General features: G+C 52.4%; 1 protein-coding gene across 2 annotated transcripts; it reads right to left on the reverse strand.

The window, feature by feature from the left end:
- Nucleotides 1-256: 256 nt before the first annotated feature.
- Csf2rb (colony stimulating factor 2 receptor subunit beta) lies at nt 257-13,495 on the reverse strand. Of its 2 annotated transcripts, XM_035439181.1 has the most exons (13): nt 13,356-13,495; nt 12,159-12,282; nt 10,495-10,682; nt 8,839-8,996; nt 8,593-8,761; nt 7,950-8,085; nt 7,673-7,830; nt 5,239-5,378; nt 4,161-4,320; nt 3,170-3,260; nt 2,915-2,972; nt 2,147-2,250; nt 257-1,523 (listed from the first exon to the last, which is right to left on the reverse strand). In XM_035439181.1, exons 1-13 carry the CDS (start codon nt 13,441-13,443, stop codon nt 407-409), a joined length of 2,691 nt encoding a protein of 896 aa, XP_035295072.1. In that variant the 5' UTR covers nt 13,444-13,495; the 3' UTR covers nt 257-406. The 2 variants fall into 2 exon arrangements, with proteins under 2 accessions (XP_035295072.1, XP_035295073.1); XM_035439182.1 differs by lacking the exons at nt 8,593-8,761; nt 8,839-8,996.
- Nucleotides 13,496-13,811: the final 316 nt, after the last annotated feature.

A 13,811-nucleotide genomic window follows, 5' to 3' on the forward strand; every position in this document is an offset into this window, starting at 1 on the left:
CTTGGAGTGACATGAGCTAGCCTGTTTTCCAAGTCTGACCACCAAAGTATTCACCTGAGCCTCCCACCCATGAACTGAGCCAGAATCGTGCCATGTATTGGTGACTGGGGAGGGGGGGGGGACGAGCAGCCATGGCAGTCATTAAACCCTGAACAGACCATACTATGCAGCTCTCATCCTCAGAGGCCTCTCTGGTCCCATCCCTACTGCAACAAGTCAGAGGGAGGGAGGTGAGATCCTACAAAAGCCAGGCAACCTGAGTGGGGGCAGGTATTGCTGAAGGTCAGGGCTGAGAGCAGGGAAGACTACATCTCATCCAGGGAGCATCTGGGCTTCTGAGGAGATGTCAGGCTGAGGTCCACAGGCTGAGGTGCAGGGCTGCTGGTGAGACTGGGAGGGAGTGGCCTCAGCATACTTTCCCAGGCTGGCTGCTGTCCCAAGGGGGCAGTGACAGGTAGTCCTGATGCTTCAGGGACTTGAAAAACTGAATGGCTGGCACCTGGGGCATGGGCTGGCAAGGAGGCTTCTTGACAGACAGATCCTGGTCTAGGTCCACAATCTCAGGACACAGGCCTGGAGAAGGTGGTTTGCTATGTGGAGAGAGAGAGCCGGGCCCCAGGCCGGGGAGGAAGCAGTAGTCCCCCACCTGCTGAAGAACAAGGAGACCTTCAGGGTGTGGGGACGCTGGGGATACCTCCTCCCTCTGCTCTCCTAGGCTCACTGTGGGGCTGCTTGGCACAGGAGGGACAGGACTGCCCAGAGGGGACTGGCGGGGCTGGCTCATGTTTGGCGGGAGCTCCACATAGTCATCAACTTCTGGTGTTGGAAGACCTGGGCTTCCAGGAGGGACCCCAGGCAGTCTGAGACAGAGACTGGGTCTCTGAGCTGAGGGGAACCCTAGAGAGGAGCGCAGAGAGAGAGGCATGGGCCCTGTGGGCAGGGTGAGCACCAGATCTGCAGGAGTGACATAACCAGAGGCCACCACAGGCTCCTCAGGGCCCCCAGAGCTTATGGGCAGAGTCACTAGATTGTCCTTTGGCCCTTGTTCCTCCACCCTCAGCTCAAGTGAGGGGCTGTCCCTCGGTTCCATGGAAGGGCTCTCCGTGGTTCCCAGGCTAGGCTCACACTCTGCATCCACACCCGGGCCCTGGCCCATGGCCTGGGACAGGGGGACCAGCCTCACTTGTCCCCCAGGAGGCAGGCACAGGTACTCCAGGGAGCCTGGCAGTGCTGGCTTCAGGCTCCCACCCGTCTGGGGGTGCACCAGCTGGCCTGGGAGATCAGGCAGGGAGTGGGTCTGGAGAGGCCCCAGATAGGGACCATTGAAGTCAAAGCTGGGTGTCTGCATCTCAGCTCTGCCGGGAGGGATTGGTGGGACTCGCTGGGCATTGGAAGTCTGCTCCATGAGTTCGGATGAGGCAGCTGGAGTTGTGTCAGGCCCGGATGGTGGATCTCGGACAATTTTAGGGTCCTCTATGGTGAGAGGTGACACTTCATTGTCCCCCAAATGTGCACATGACATCCTGTGGGGACAATGGAGATAGAGATGAGAGATGTGGAACTTAGATACTTAAAATGTATCCCCAGAGCAGGTGGGGTTCTCTGGAAGACCTGAGCCCCTGCAGACCTCACAGTGAGCACGAAGGCATGGTAGAGATGGGACCCTGCAAACGACATAGGCACAAGTGCAGTGGCCCAAAGCACCATGTACCCAGGGCTCTGTTCACATCCCTATCCTAGGTTTGGCCCTCATCTTCTGCTCCTAGAAGCCCACTGCCTTCAGGGCTGGGCTCACACAAGCCTGGGTAACATCCATTCCTTCCATCCTTCCACCCACAGGGCCACTGATTCTGAATTTCTGAAGGTTTGCACTCTCTGCCACCCTTGAGGCCCCTGCAGGGCGTGGCTTACCAAGGCAGCCTGGCAGGCAGAGGTTTCCCACTTCAGGATGCTGTCTCTGGTCCCTTATCTGTCTCACCCTAACCTGGGAATCAGGAAGTTCTTCCTCAAGTCTACCTGGAGTGCCACTTGCTTCAGTGGGTGTCATCTCCTACCATCTCTTCAGAGGCTCACAGGCTACACTGATGTACACAATGGGCATGTATCCTCACACAGACTCCCGGAGGGTCAGAACCCAACCACTCACCCCTGTAGCTCAGCAAAATGGTTGCTCCGTGGCCCCTGGAGAGTAAGGTTCTTAGTGGCAAGGGCTGCCATGCTGCTGGGAGACCAGAGTCCTTTACCTCCATCCTAGGAGGGAAACACATTAGTGCCCGTGAATGGGGCACAAATGTTCCTCAGGAAGGAGGGGACATTGGAGGATGGCATGTGTCTATGGTGTCTTCCATGAGCTCCAGACATGGGGAGAATGAATGTCCCCACGGTAGGGCTTGCTCAGGCCTCTGACTCCAAGAAAGCAGTAGGCCTCCAAGGGGCTGACTTCCTTCATATCTCAAGCTCCTGAAGGGATCAGGCCACTCTGTTCCCTAGAGCTTCTTCTCCCATGGCATTGGCGTCTGCCCATAGTCATTGACTCAGGAGAAGCTGACAGCCTTGTCCTTCAACTCGGACACCCCTGTCTCAGGACCTGAACCTCTGAGGTCACCCTTGATGCAGCCGGCTCCCCCACCAGCTCAGAGACATCTTGTGCTAGATTCAGGTCCTCTCCTGGAGGCCCTCAGCCTGCTCTGTACCCCCAGGAGCAGCCCCTCCTGAGCCTTCCTCTGCAAGGGAATGCTCAGTTCTCTCTGTGGCCCAAGGCTGCGCTCAGGGCAGTTTGTGGGACTGCTGCTCCTTAGGTTACCCAAGCAGTTCCAGAGACCCATCCCCTTTAGCCCCACCTACTGGGTCTCCCATCCTTCACCATTGTGACCATGATGGGACAGGGAGCCAGCAGTGGGGCCTTGCTTCCTACCTGGAACAGGAGGCTCTTGCTGGGGTTGGGGATTTTCTCTTTCCACTTCCTGTACAGCCTGGAAGACAGCAGGAAGACCTGTGAATGAGTGGTTCCAGGGACCTCCCCGGCCTGGCCAGTCATGTGTCCATGTGTAGAGGGAAAAGTGAAGCCAGAGGATGAGTGACAGGGTGGGAATGGTAGTGTGCCAGGCTGTGCCATCCCTGTGACCCTGGGTCCCGGTGTCCACTTGCCTTGTCCACAGTCTGCACTTACCTGTACCCATAGACACAGCCAAAGCGGAAGGCCAGGAGCAAGATGAGGATGAGGAGGACCAGGATGATGACCATCCCCCATGTGGGCATCACTTGCTCGATGAGAGGGAGAAGGAACATTAGTTGGGAGGCTCAGGATAAAGGCTAAGGGAGCAGGCCCTCTGTGAGGAAGGCTGGATACCCCGGGAAGAAGCGATGGGTTTGAACCCATGTCTCAGTGTGTGCAAGTTCTGCCCTAAGCAGGAGCAGCAAGTACCCAGAGGCGACTGCCTGCCCTTGGTAACTGAGGAGACTCCCTGGAGGAGGCAGCATGGTCCATGGCCTCCTGGTCCATGGAGGGTCAGAGGAGATGGACAGTGCATCAGTAGAGGGTCCCTTCTGGCAGCACACTGGCCTTCCTGACCTAGGGCTGTAGGCCCCCTTCCCATCTCATTTCTCCAGCCTTCCTTCTGCCTGGCTGACTGTCACCCTGAGACTCCCCCTTCCCCATGGTCTGTCTACCATGAGGAATGGTTTCCACCACCTCCCGCCTCCTTTGGTGTCTTTAACTTCCCTAGACCTTGCCTTGCACAGTGTGTGTTCAGGTAGTCACCTTGGAAAAGTGAGGGTTGAATGCAAAGTTCATGGTAAGAGAAATGGGCAGGACCAATGGATGCCACCAACCTCCCAACCACAGGCACTTATGTGTGTGTATAGCTAGTGTAGCTTTGCTGCCATGGTAACGAGAATCTCAGAGTGACCAATGATTGCTGCCACAAAGTCTAATACACCAAGTGCTTATAAATAAAGATCTAAACCCCAACTGAAAGGAGGACCAAGAGTGAGACAGATCCTCTCCTCTTCGAAGTCCCCATGCACAGTGTCATATACCAATTGTCATTTCCCAGGGACAGACACAGGGAGAGGGAGACCAGGGTAGAATGGGTGTAGAACCCTCCTTGCTCTATCCCATGGGACTGTCCCAGGAGTGTGGTGATGGCCAAGAGACATACCCCATTCAGTGGTCCAGGTGTACTCTTTGCTCCACTCACTCCAGATCCCATCGAAGTTAGGGAGGGTCTTGACTCTCACCCTAGCCACGTATGTGGTGTATGGCTCCAGCAGAGGCAGGGCCATTATGTTTGCATGATCTACTTCCTCTGTCTTGATGGCCTGCAGTGTCAGATGTGTTGAAGTTCTAGTCCAGTCCAGGACCCCAGTACATAGCCTTCTGTAACCAACCATGTAGTAGCCCCAGATGCCAACTCTTCTAGCACTGATAGCCACACCCAGGCTCTAGCCCAGACTCTCTCTACCCCACCTCCAATTTTTCTGGTTTGCTACCTTGGCCTAAATTCTGTCTGATCCTAGAGCATCATACTGTTTCTCTTGGTCCTAGGCCATGGGCCTGGGGAGTGGGTTGTCAGGACTGACCTTCTCTTGATGCACTCTCAGCCTTCAATTTCACTGTTCCCTCTCTGAAGTTAGGGTTCTAGTAAAATAGCCCTAATTGGGATCTGTGGAGCCCCATCCTGCATTTAGGTGTCAGTCCTCTGCATATGGAAAATATCCTGGGAAGCAGGACCTGCCCTGAGCAGTAACTTGACCCTCAGTAGCTACAGCATTGACTGAGATTTAGTTTCTGGGAGGGTATACAGCAAGAACTTGGGATCGTGGAAACCTTCATTCCAGGTATGTAGGGGCAGTCATCATTGCAGGTATTTAGGGGAAGTCACCACTCCTTGTATATAGCAAGTCCCACCTAGCCCCTACCTGTCCAGCTACTGGCCAGCTTTATTATTAACCAAATCATGATGGTATATATTCACAGAGTATAAAGAAATATGCCACACAGGTACCTCTGCTGCCTCACTCTCTCTCTGCCCTCACAGCTAAGGACAACACTGGTCATGGGACCTTATCATGTCAACTTCTCTGAGCCTGAATTCTTCATCAAGAAAGGGGACTGTCACCTGTTGACTATGTGGGTCCTTGGGCACAGGGGTCAGGCTCCTGGAAAAAGGGTTCACATTGGTGTATTTTCTTTATTTTCCACCTTGTCCATAACTTAACCTAGGTCCTGGAACTCACCTCCCAGCTGTCAAATTTCCTCTTGTACTGGACCTGAAATTGGTACTTGACATCAGGAGAGGACATTTTCTTAGTTTCCCAACGCAGGTTGTAGCTATCTCCATCCTTAGTAACATTGAGAGCTGGAGGGTCCATCTGGACTGGAGGGGAGAATAATTTCAGGAAATATCTTGGGGTCCTCCCTCCAGCAGAGTGTTCCCCATTATCCAAGCTAGTCTCAGGAGCTCCCCCCCAGACCTTTCTCCTCAATACTCATCACATTGGCTCTTTAGAACTTTGTGGTGGTTTGAATGAGAGTGGCCCCCATAGGCTAATATGTTTGAACACTTGGCCCCTAGTTGATGGAACTTTTAGGGAAGGATTAGAAGGTACGGCCTTGTTGGAGGAGATCTGTCATTGGTGGTCTTTGAGTCTTACTCTGCCTCTGGCTTGTGGTTCAAGATGTGAGCCTGGTGGTTCATGCCCTTAATTCTAGCACTTTGGATTCAGAAGCATGGGTATTTCTGTTAGTTTGATGCCCATGTTCTACAGAGCTAATGCCATAGATAAACAGAGAAAGCCTGTCTTGAAAAAAATCTACCAACAAAACAACAAAACAAACAAACAAACAAAATAGCTGTTCTGCAGCTGCTGCTCCACTTCCTGCCCCTTTTGATGTCTCCTCCTGCTCTGCCATCATGGACTCTGACCCTCTGAAACCATAATCCCAATGTAAATTCTCTTTTACAAATTTCCTTGGTGATGATGTCTTGCCACAATAATAGAAAAGTAACTAAGACAAACACCAGCATTACCAAGACACGGGTTCCCTAGCTGGTCCCTGGGGGAGTGCCTGAGGTTAGTCTCCATGGTGAGGTGGCCCAAAGTTTGGTGCTTCTTCTAGTATTCAGGAGAATAGAAAAAAATGCTAGTGTCTCCCTACCTAGGTGCACAGACTGTTCCATGCCCTGGATAATGCACTCACTTTGTGGGAATTCCCTTGTACAGCTCTCTCCCTTCCCCTGTGTATACTCTAACTTCCCCATTTTACACATGGGAAAACTGAGGCCCAGAACATCTACAGATAAGGACTGAGGGGTAGACAGCTTGTGTCTCCACTGTCCTATGTCAGTCACTCCCCTCTTCTGCTTGAGTGACCCTGGGAGTTGCCTGAAATCAGGATAGGCTAGTAAGTTCTTGCTATTCTAAAAACATCCCCAAATAAACCCACAGCGCCTGAGTTAGTCCTTCATATATACTTGGATGAGTATGTGCCCACCACACAGTGGCCAAACTGAAAGTAGGCCACTTGGCCAGCAGACCCCAAACTGAGACATGACCATGTGTTCAGGCTTTCTCATGTAGACCTGCTGTACATTCTGAGAGACATGAGCAACTTAAATTAAGTCTTGCAGTCATGCTGAGATTCTCTCTGCCCATCAGACAAAAGAATCATAACTTGATGGCTTCAGAGGGCTTTTACAAAAATATTGTGGGTGACTATAATACACAGAGGAGCTCTCTTGAATCAGAGGAATCCCTTTTCCAGAGGGAGGACACAAAGAAAAATGCTGCATGTGAACTCAGGTGACAAAGAGATTGGCTGCCATAGGTGGCACACATCACTGGTTGGATGGAAAGCCTCCCATGTTTCAGGGTCCTGGCCATGTGCCAGGAGGTGTGACAAGGATCTGTAAGAAATCCATCTGCTGGAACACACTGCTTCCCTGGCACAAAAGTAAAGCATAGAGCAGAGTTTGAGAAGTGAGAACATTAGTTGGAGGAGAAGGCTGGAAACCTCAGAGGGAAAAGATAGTTACAGGGTAGTCGTCCAAAGGAGGGATAAGTGTGCCACTGAGAGGACTTCCTCAGAGGAAGGGAAGGGGGACAAGTTTCAAGTGCCACACTTCTGAGGTGAGACGTGTGGACTGCAGCAGAGTGAGTTACAAGTGGGCTGTGGCTTCCCTGGATCCTCTCTCTCCCCCATCTCTCTGCCTCTTTCTATCTCTGCCACTCCCTCTCTCTGTTGCACATGCCTGCATGTGGGTGTGGGTGCCTATAAACAGGCTTCCAGAAGCAATAGAAAGATGTCTCCAGACCATTCTCAGTGTCATATTCCCTTAAGACAGGAGTTCTTACTGAACCTGATCCCAGGTTGGTAGCCAGAAAGTCCCATCGATCTTCCTGTCTCTTGCCAGGTGCATATGAGCACACTCACATTTTCATGTGGGTGCAGGGATTCAAACTCAGGTACCCCTGCTGCTTCATCAATCACTCTTACCTATTGAGCCACATTTCTAATCCCAGAATACTCATTTTCTCACTTTGAGTCACTGTTCTGAAAATCTTTGAAAGTGATAAACAGCAAAGACTCTGAAGAGATCCCTGTGTTTTGGGGGGTGACACAATAGGCCACTACAGTCTTTGGAATCGGGCAGAGGCAGGACAAACTCACTGTGTCTATAGCTCTCGATGAACTTTCCTTGTTTCTGCAGCTGAACAGAGACTGTGTACTGGCTGTGTGCACTGGGGTTGGACACGGTCAGACTGCAGTGGTAGCGGGTATAGAGGCTATCCTGCAGCTCCTTCACCACCGGGGAGCATTCCTTCTCCCTGGAGAGCATAGTTGAGCTGAGAGCAGGGTCAGGGAAGGGTCAGTTAAGGCTAAGACCTCATAGAGCAACAGCCCTGAGGATCAGAAGAAGAAGGGCCAATGGGGAGGGGACACTCACAGAGAAGCTGGGCTGGATCTGTAGAAGAGCCCAAAGGAAACAGAGGCTGTCATCAGGGTCCTCACCTCCCAGGAGCAGGTGAGGGACTGGATGCCATCGAAGAAGCACTGTAGGTTCTGAGGCTGAGCCTTGTCCCCTGTGGGGACACATCGGCCCTCAGTCACTCCACCCTCAACCTTCCCCTAGGTTGGGACACTAGGTGACTCACAAGAAGAGGGCTTTATATCAGCAGAACCTGGCTGTAGACATCAGCCACCTCTGCACTGAGCCTGCCTGTCATGTGTCCCCAGCTAGGGAATACACAGGTACATCTGCTCCAATTGGAGGAGGGGACCATGTCTAAATATTGAGTGTTGGGATGAACACAGGGACACAGGCGATGCTACACACTGCTCAGCACTTGCTAACACACAAGGCCTAGGCTTCTGCTCTTGCTGTCATGATGTCACTGTCATGCACAGGACATACGTGGGGCTATAGAGCTAAGAGTGTGTGAGATAGAGTGGCCCACATGGAATACTGGGGACACAGGCATGGTGGGAAGTGCTGATGACAAGGTAGGGCAGATGCTGCAGCCTCAGGTGGAGACTAAGTCTCCACTGTCTGGGCTCCTAAGGGGAGCACTTCCTATGGGCCCTATTACCTGGCTGGGAATCCCACTGCACCTCAGGGCTCCATCTGCTGGGCTTTCCAGACAAGGTTGAGCCTGGGGACAGCTGGGTTCGCACACGGGCCACATAGGTGTTGCTGGGTAGGAGCAGCTTTGGCTCCAGAGTGGCCCACAAGTTGCTGGTGTGGAGGCTGGGTGCATCCTGTGGAGACAGGGGAGCTGAAGGAGGAGCTTTCTAGGTCATTCCTCAAGGCTGGCATGGATGGTTCAGGGTCCTACCTCCCAGGAGTCCTGAAGACGCTTGTAAGACACCTCAAACTGTAAGTCCTCTTGTGACAGCCAGGGGACCCAGGCATCCCCAAGGGGCACACTCCACTTCAGCAGGAAGTGGTCCCCCGAGGGGCTGATGTTGATGTCCTTGGGAGGTGGTGGCTGCACTACAGAGGAGGGAGCAGAAGGATTTCGAGGGTTGCATGTTGGGGGACCTGTGGCTTTCTGGGCACCACTAGGGCCCAGGTGCAGTGCTGACCCCATCAGCTGATGACCAATAAAAAGACCTCAGGGCCCTGCCTCTGCAGCATCCCACATGGAACCTGACAACCTGGGTACCACATTTGACAGCAGTTCGGCCTGACAGGGCCTGAACATTCCAATTCCATTCAAGGGGGCCTCCTCCTGCTCTGATTGCACTGTGGCCTTCCTTCCAGCAGAGGGCGCAGGGAGCCAGCCACGCCTGCTCCACTCCTGCTGCCTACTCTCTCCAACCTCAGGTGCCTGGTGTTGGTCACTGCCCAGAAGAAGTGGCATCTCTCCTGGTGACTCTCTTGGACTCCTGTCCCCAGACAGAACCCCATGTCCCTCTTCTTACTTCACCACAGCTCATCGTAACTCCCATCCCTGCCTTGTCACTGCTGGGGAAGTTTACAGTTTTCTGTCCCCCTTCCCTAAGTGAAGGTTTGACATGAGGCTGCCTGTATCTCATGTTCTCCCTGGCATTGTCCATTCTTTGCACTTGATGTTTCTTATGGGCAGTGAACGTGTCCGGGTTTCTAGCATGTCACATTCTCTCCACCCCTGCCCGCCCCCCACCTGTCAGCCTTTGCACTTGTGGTTTCCTGGCCTTGAAGGAAGGACTCAGCAGGAAAACTCCTCCATGAATCCTGGGAAGCCCTTCCTGATTGCCAGAGCCCTCTGCCTTCTGTCCCTTGCATGTGGTAGCTGGCTCCTGTGTGTCTCCCAACCCTTCATCGTGAAGCTCTGAGGCCGCCAGGAGGAAGGACTGTCTCAGACACCAGAGGCATTCATTTGACAAAAGCTCTCAACCTAGCATTGTTGGAGGACAAACAGGACCCGTGGTGTCCCCCTAAGAGCCTGACACATGCTTGGGCTTAGAGCTTCCTCTTTGCCTGTAATGCTGGAGACAGGACTTCATTGTCCCTAAGCAATCCTCACAGATGATCATTGGCTCCACCTAAGGCCATGATGTAGCAATGGGCCTCGTGGACACGCTGCACACCCCAGGGGTTCAGGGAGATAGTGACAAGCCTGGATCTGAATCAGAAGTGTTGAAAGTGCATGGCAATGTGACCTTTCATGCCGCTCCCTGCTCCACAGTGTTCCTTTGGGAATCCTGTGTATTTTTAGCCTCAACCATAGGGTAAAGTGGTTCAGCCTTGAGACAAGACAAGGACCAGAGTTCTGTCACCTGAAAAATCCTACCGGAGTCACAGGCTTGGCTCCTCCTAGAGGAGACTTGGGGCTTGGGGGTTGGCAGAAACATCTAGGACAGGAGGAACCTGGGGCAGAGGCCTCACATCACATCACATCTGAACCCCAGGACAGGATCCCTAAATCTGGGAGAAAGTCACTCTAGGCCATCTCTAGTAGCCCACCCACTCTTGCACGTTCTGTATAGGTGGGACCCCCGCTCCTCACCATGCTGTGCCAATGGAACCGCGAGCTTGATGCCCACGTCCCGATCTGGCCAGAATGAGTAGAAGTCTTCATCTGCAATGCTGAACCTTGTGTAGGGGATGAAACACCTTCTGGGCACACAATGGTGGGAAGACGGACACTCTGACCACAGGAGATCTTCACTGAGGCTGCAGGACACTGCATAGTTCCTGCCAGTGAACATTTTATTAGCTCCTACCACTTGCTTGCTTTATCCAAGGTCAGGACAGGCTGTGACGGCACACACACAAAACACACACACACACACACACACACACACACGCACGCACGCACGCACGCACGCACGCACGCACGCACGCACACACACACACACACACACACACACACACACTCAATACACAGGCATGAATCGACAACCTTACAGATTAATACTATCTTTCTAGATGTGCAGCACACAGGACAGCCAATGACCCAATGACCATATCATTGCAGCATGTGTGTCTGAAACCCAGATCACACTGAAACTTATGACTGCTTGGTAACTGCCTCAAAGTCCACCTGAGACCAAAAAGACCTTCTCCCCATTCCCTACGGAATGCATACACTGTGACTCCAATGCAGGGTGGTGTCTGGCTACTCTTTCCCTGGAAACTTGTTTAGATTGTATACTTGTCAGTCACTCCTGTCCCTAACCCTAACAACTTGTCCCCGAGTGTTGGATTTCATACTGCAAGCCAAACAGTCTTAAGTCCTGCTACAAGGATTGTAGGTTCCATTGTGTGTTTGTCAATAGCGAGCATGCAGGGAACTGTGAATGAGGGAAGGGACACTTGTTTCAGTGCAGGATTTGTCAGATTTCACTGAGTAAGCGAAAGACTTAGGGTGGACAGACTTAGAGTGATGGAACAGGGACATGGCACCACCCTGGTGATTGTAAATCGTCTGGATGGTGGTGGTGTCCATGTTGATCAGACCTGCATCTCACTGGGAGACAAACTTAGTAGTGTTCACAGAGAAGCAGGAATTTTAGAGCAGCCATCTCAGTCATTAATCAACTACCATTTCCTCCCGGTTAATGAAGCCTGGGATGGAGATGGAGGCAAGAGCAGAATTTGGCTCATGGCGTTGGACTAGATATGGTCATTCTCACCCGAGAGTCTATGTCAATGACCTGGGGTGGGTTCTCCAAGGACTGCATATAGATAGGAGGTCAGGGTCGCATTTAGAAACCTCCCACTCTACAGTGCACAGAGGAGAAAGGGGGAGCCAAGAGAATAGCAGTTATTAGAGACACCAAGTTAGTGTGGTGGCTGGGAGTCAAGTGAAGGAGATTGACAAGAGTTGGTGGATGAATGTCCTGGCTTGGCCATTTGACTTGGGGTATTTCTGAGCAGCAGGTGTCATTTGGTTCCCTTGGAGACAGCCAAATCCTGAGCGGGGGCAGAGTGTTGTCATTGAAGAAATATTGGAAAGACATTAGGGACTGTGGGTTCCTTAGAGGGGGGCTGTGATAAGGAGCTGACAAGAGACAGGGCAGGATGCTCAGGGCAGGAGAGGCCTGGTGGGGCAGCCACTGCAGGTGTTGGGGATAGTGGTGGCACATCCTTGGTGATGCCGGGGGTGGAGAGCTGTTGGTGGCAGCAAGGTCCTTGTGCTGCTGTACCAATGGACTCAGTGGTACTCACTTTTCTAGCTTGCGGTAGAGAGTCATGTTAATGAGTCTCTGGGCATCTTCCGTGCCAGCCCAGCTGCAGATGATGCGTTCAGTGTAGTCATTGTAGCACTGCAGAGTCTGCAGAGGGACAGTTTCTGAAGAAGAGGAGCAGGAGAGTCACCACCTTCCCACCTGGTGTCCCCAGTCCATCAACTCTGGGTTTTATCTCTGTGGTTTTGTTTTGTCTTTTTGAGGCAACATCTTACTGTGTGTGACTCTGCTGGCCATAAACTTGCTATATAGAGCAGGCTGGCCTGCATCTCCCAGAGATTCTCCTGCTTGTGTCTTCTGATTGCTGGGATTAAAGGCATGCACCATGAAGCCCTGGTTCCTACAGCTCTTTTAATCAGCCACACCTCCAGCTTCCTGCTGATAGCCATCAACCAGGTGACCAAATAGTTGGAGGGCCTTAACCTGGATGTGCTGTGTTGGGGCCACTTCTCTTCTGTCAGGAACATGAGACTCCAGTGGATTCTTAGCTGTGACTGTTACCTGTGCTGCACACACCCTCACTGTCTAAGAGCATTGCTGGGACCTCTCATATTGTCAGAGGTGTCACTTGGCAGGACAGACATTCATGGCCTGGACTCAGCTGCCATCTCCCCATCCAGGGTCCTGATACACTGAGCCTTGACCTCTGAACCTGGAAGTGGTCAAGAGAATGTGGCTCCCACATTGTCATGGAAGAAGTCTAAAGTGCACTGAAGACACTCTTCCAGCTTCAGAGACCTCTAAAGCCTGCCATGAGGGAGCTAGAGTGAGCTTGAGGACAGTGGAGGCCTTAGGTCAGAGACCACTGAAGCAATGGTTTAAGGGACCCTGAAACTCTCATGGGAGGAGAGTGTCTGGGAAAGGGGCAGAGAAAACACTGGCTCATTGGAGGTTGGGGCTTTGGGAACTACACTGAGCAATATGTGCAAAGGAACACCAATGGGCTAGATAATCCAGGAATAGGCAAGGATGAGCAGGAAGATGGAGAACAGGGAAGACAGGGAACCAGGGTAGTCCTGAAGGAGGGAACGGTGGATGCAGTAGACAAAGGAGGGCAGAGATGGATACAGCAGCTAATAAGGCTGGTGGTCTGAGAGTTTCCGGCAATTTGTTGTATGTGGCTCCTGCCTGACTCAATTAAAAAGAGGGATGAAAAGGAAGGGGCCTTCAGACTTACCTTGTGCCTCTGTCACCGCAAATCTCCAACAGGGAGCCACCAGGGCCATGTAGAGCAGCCCCCAAGTCAGTGCCATCTGCTGATCCATTTTGGGACTTCAGGTGGCTTCCCTGGGGAGCTGTAGCTAGAAGCAGTGTGGTGTCCTCATTGTTCCGGGGTTCTGTGTTGCTGCCTGGCTGGAGATTGGATCACACTGGTGTTACAGATCTTATGAGTCTTTACTCATGGACTGCACCCTCTGAGACTGTAGAAGCATGTGTAGACTGAGAGCTGCCCAGAACACTGCTGATGCTGAGTGGCCAGAGACAAGCAAGAGACCCTGATGTGTGGTGTATTGTGACTGTTCCCTTCCCTTAAGCAATATGGGCCTAAAGCATGACCATGGGAAAGAAGGGACTCATGCATGAACATGGGAAAGAAGGGACTGATGGCCTCAGAGGCATCTGGTCCTCCTAA

This window comes from Cricetulus griseus, chromosome 2 (assembly GCF_003668045.3).
Source record: "Cricetulus griseus strain 17A/GY chromosome 2, alternate assembly CriGri-PICRH-1.0, whole genome shotgun sequence".
Classification (NCBI taxonomy): Eukaryota; Metazoa; Chordata; class Mammalia; order Rodentia; family Cricetidae; genus Cricetulus; species Cricetulus griseus.

Bases quoted from the DNA above. Each gene is read 5' to 3' on its own strand.
- Csf2rb (XM_035439181.1), bottom strand. From the start codon at position 13,443: ATGGATCAGCAGATGGCACTGACTTGGGGGCTGCTCTACATGGCCCTG. The intron at 8,997-10,494 runs GTGAGGAGCGGG...CCTCCTCTGTAG, and splicing joins GGTTCCATTGGCACAGCATG to TGCAGCCACCACCTCCCAAG. The intron at 3,261-4,160 runs GTATGTCTCTTG...TCATCGAGCAAG, and splicing joins CACCTGGACCACTGAATGGG to TGATGCCCACATGGGGGATG.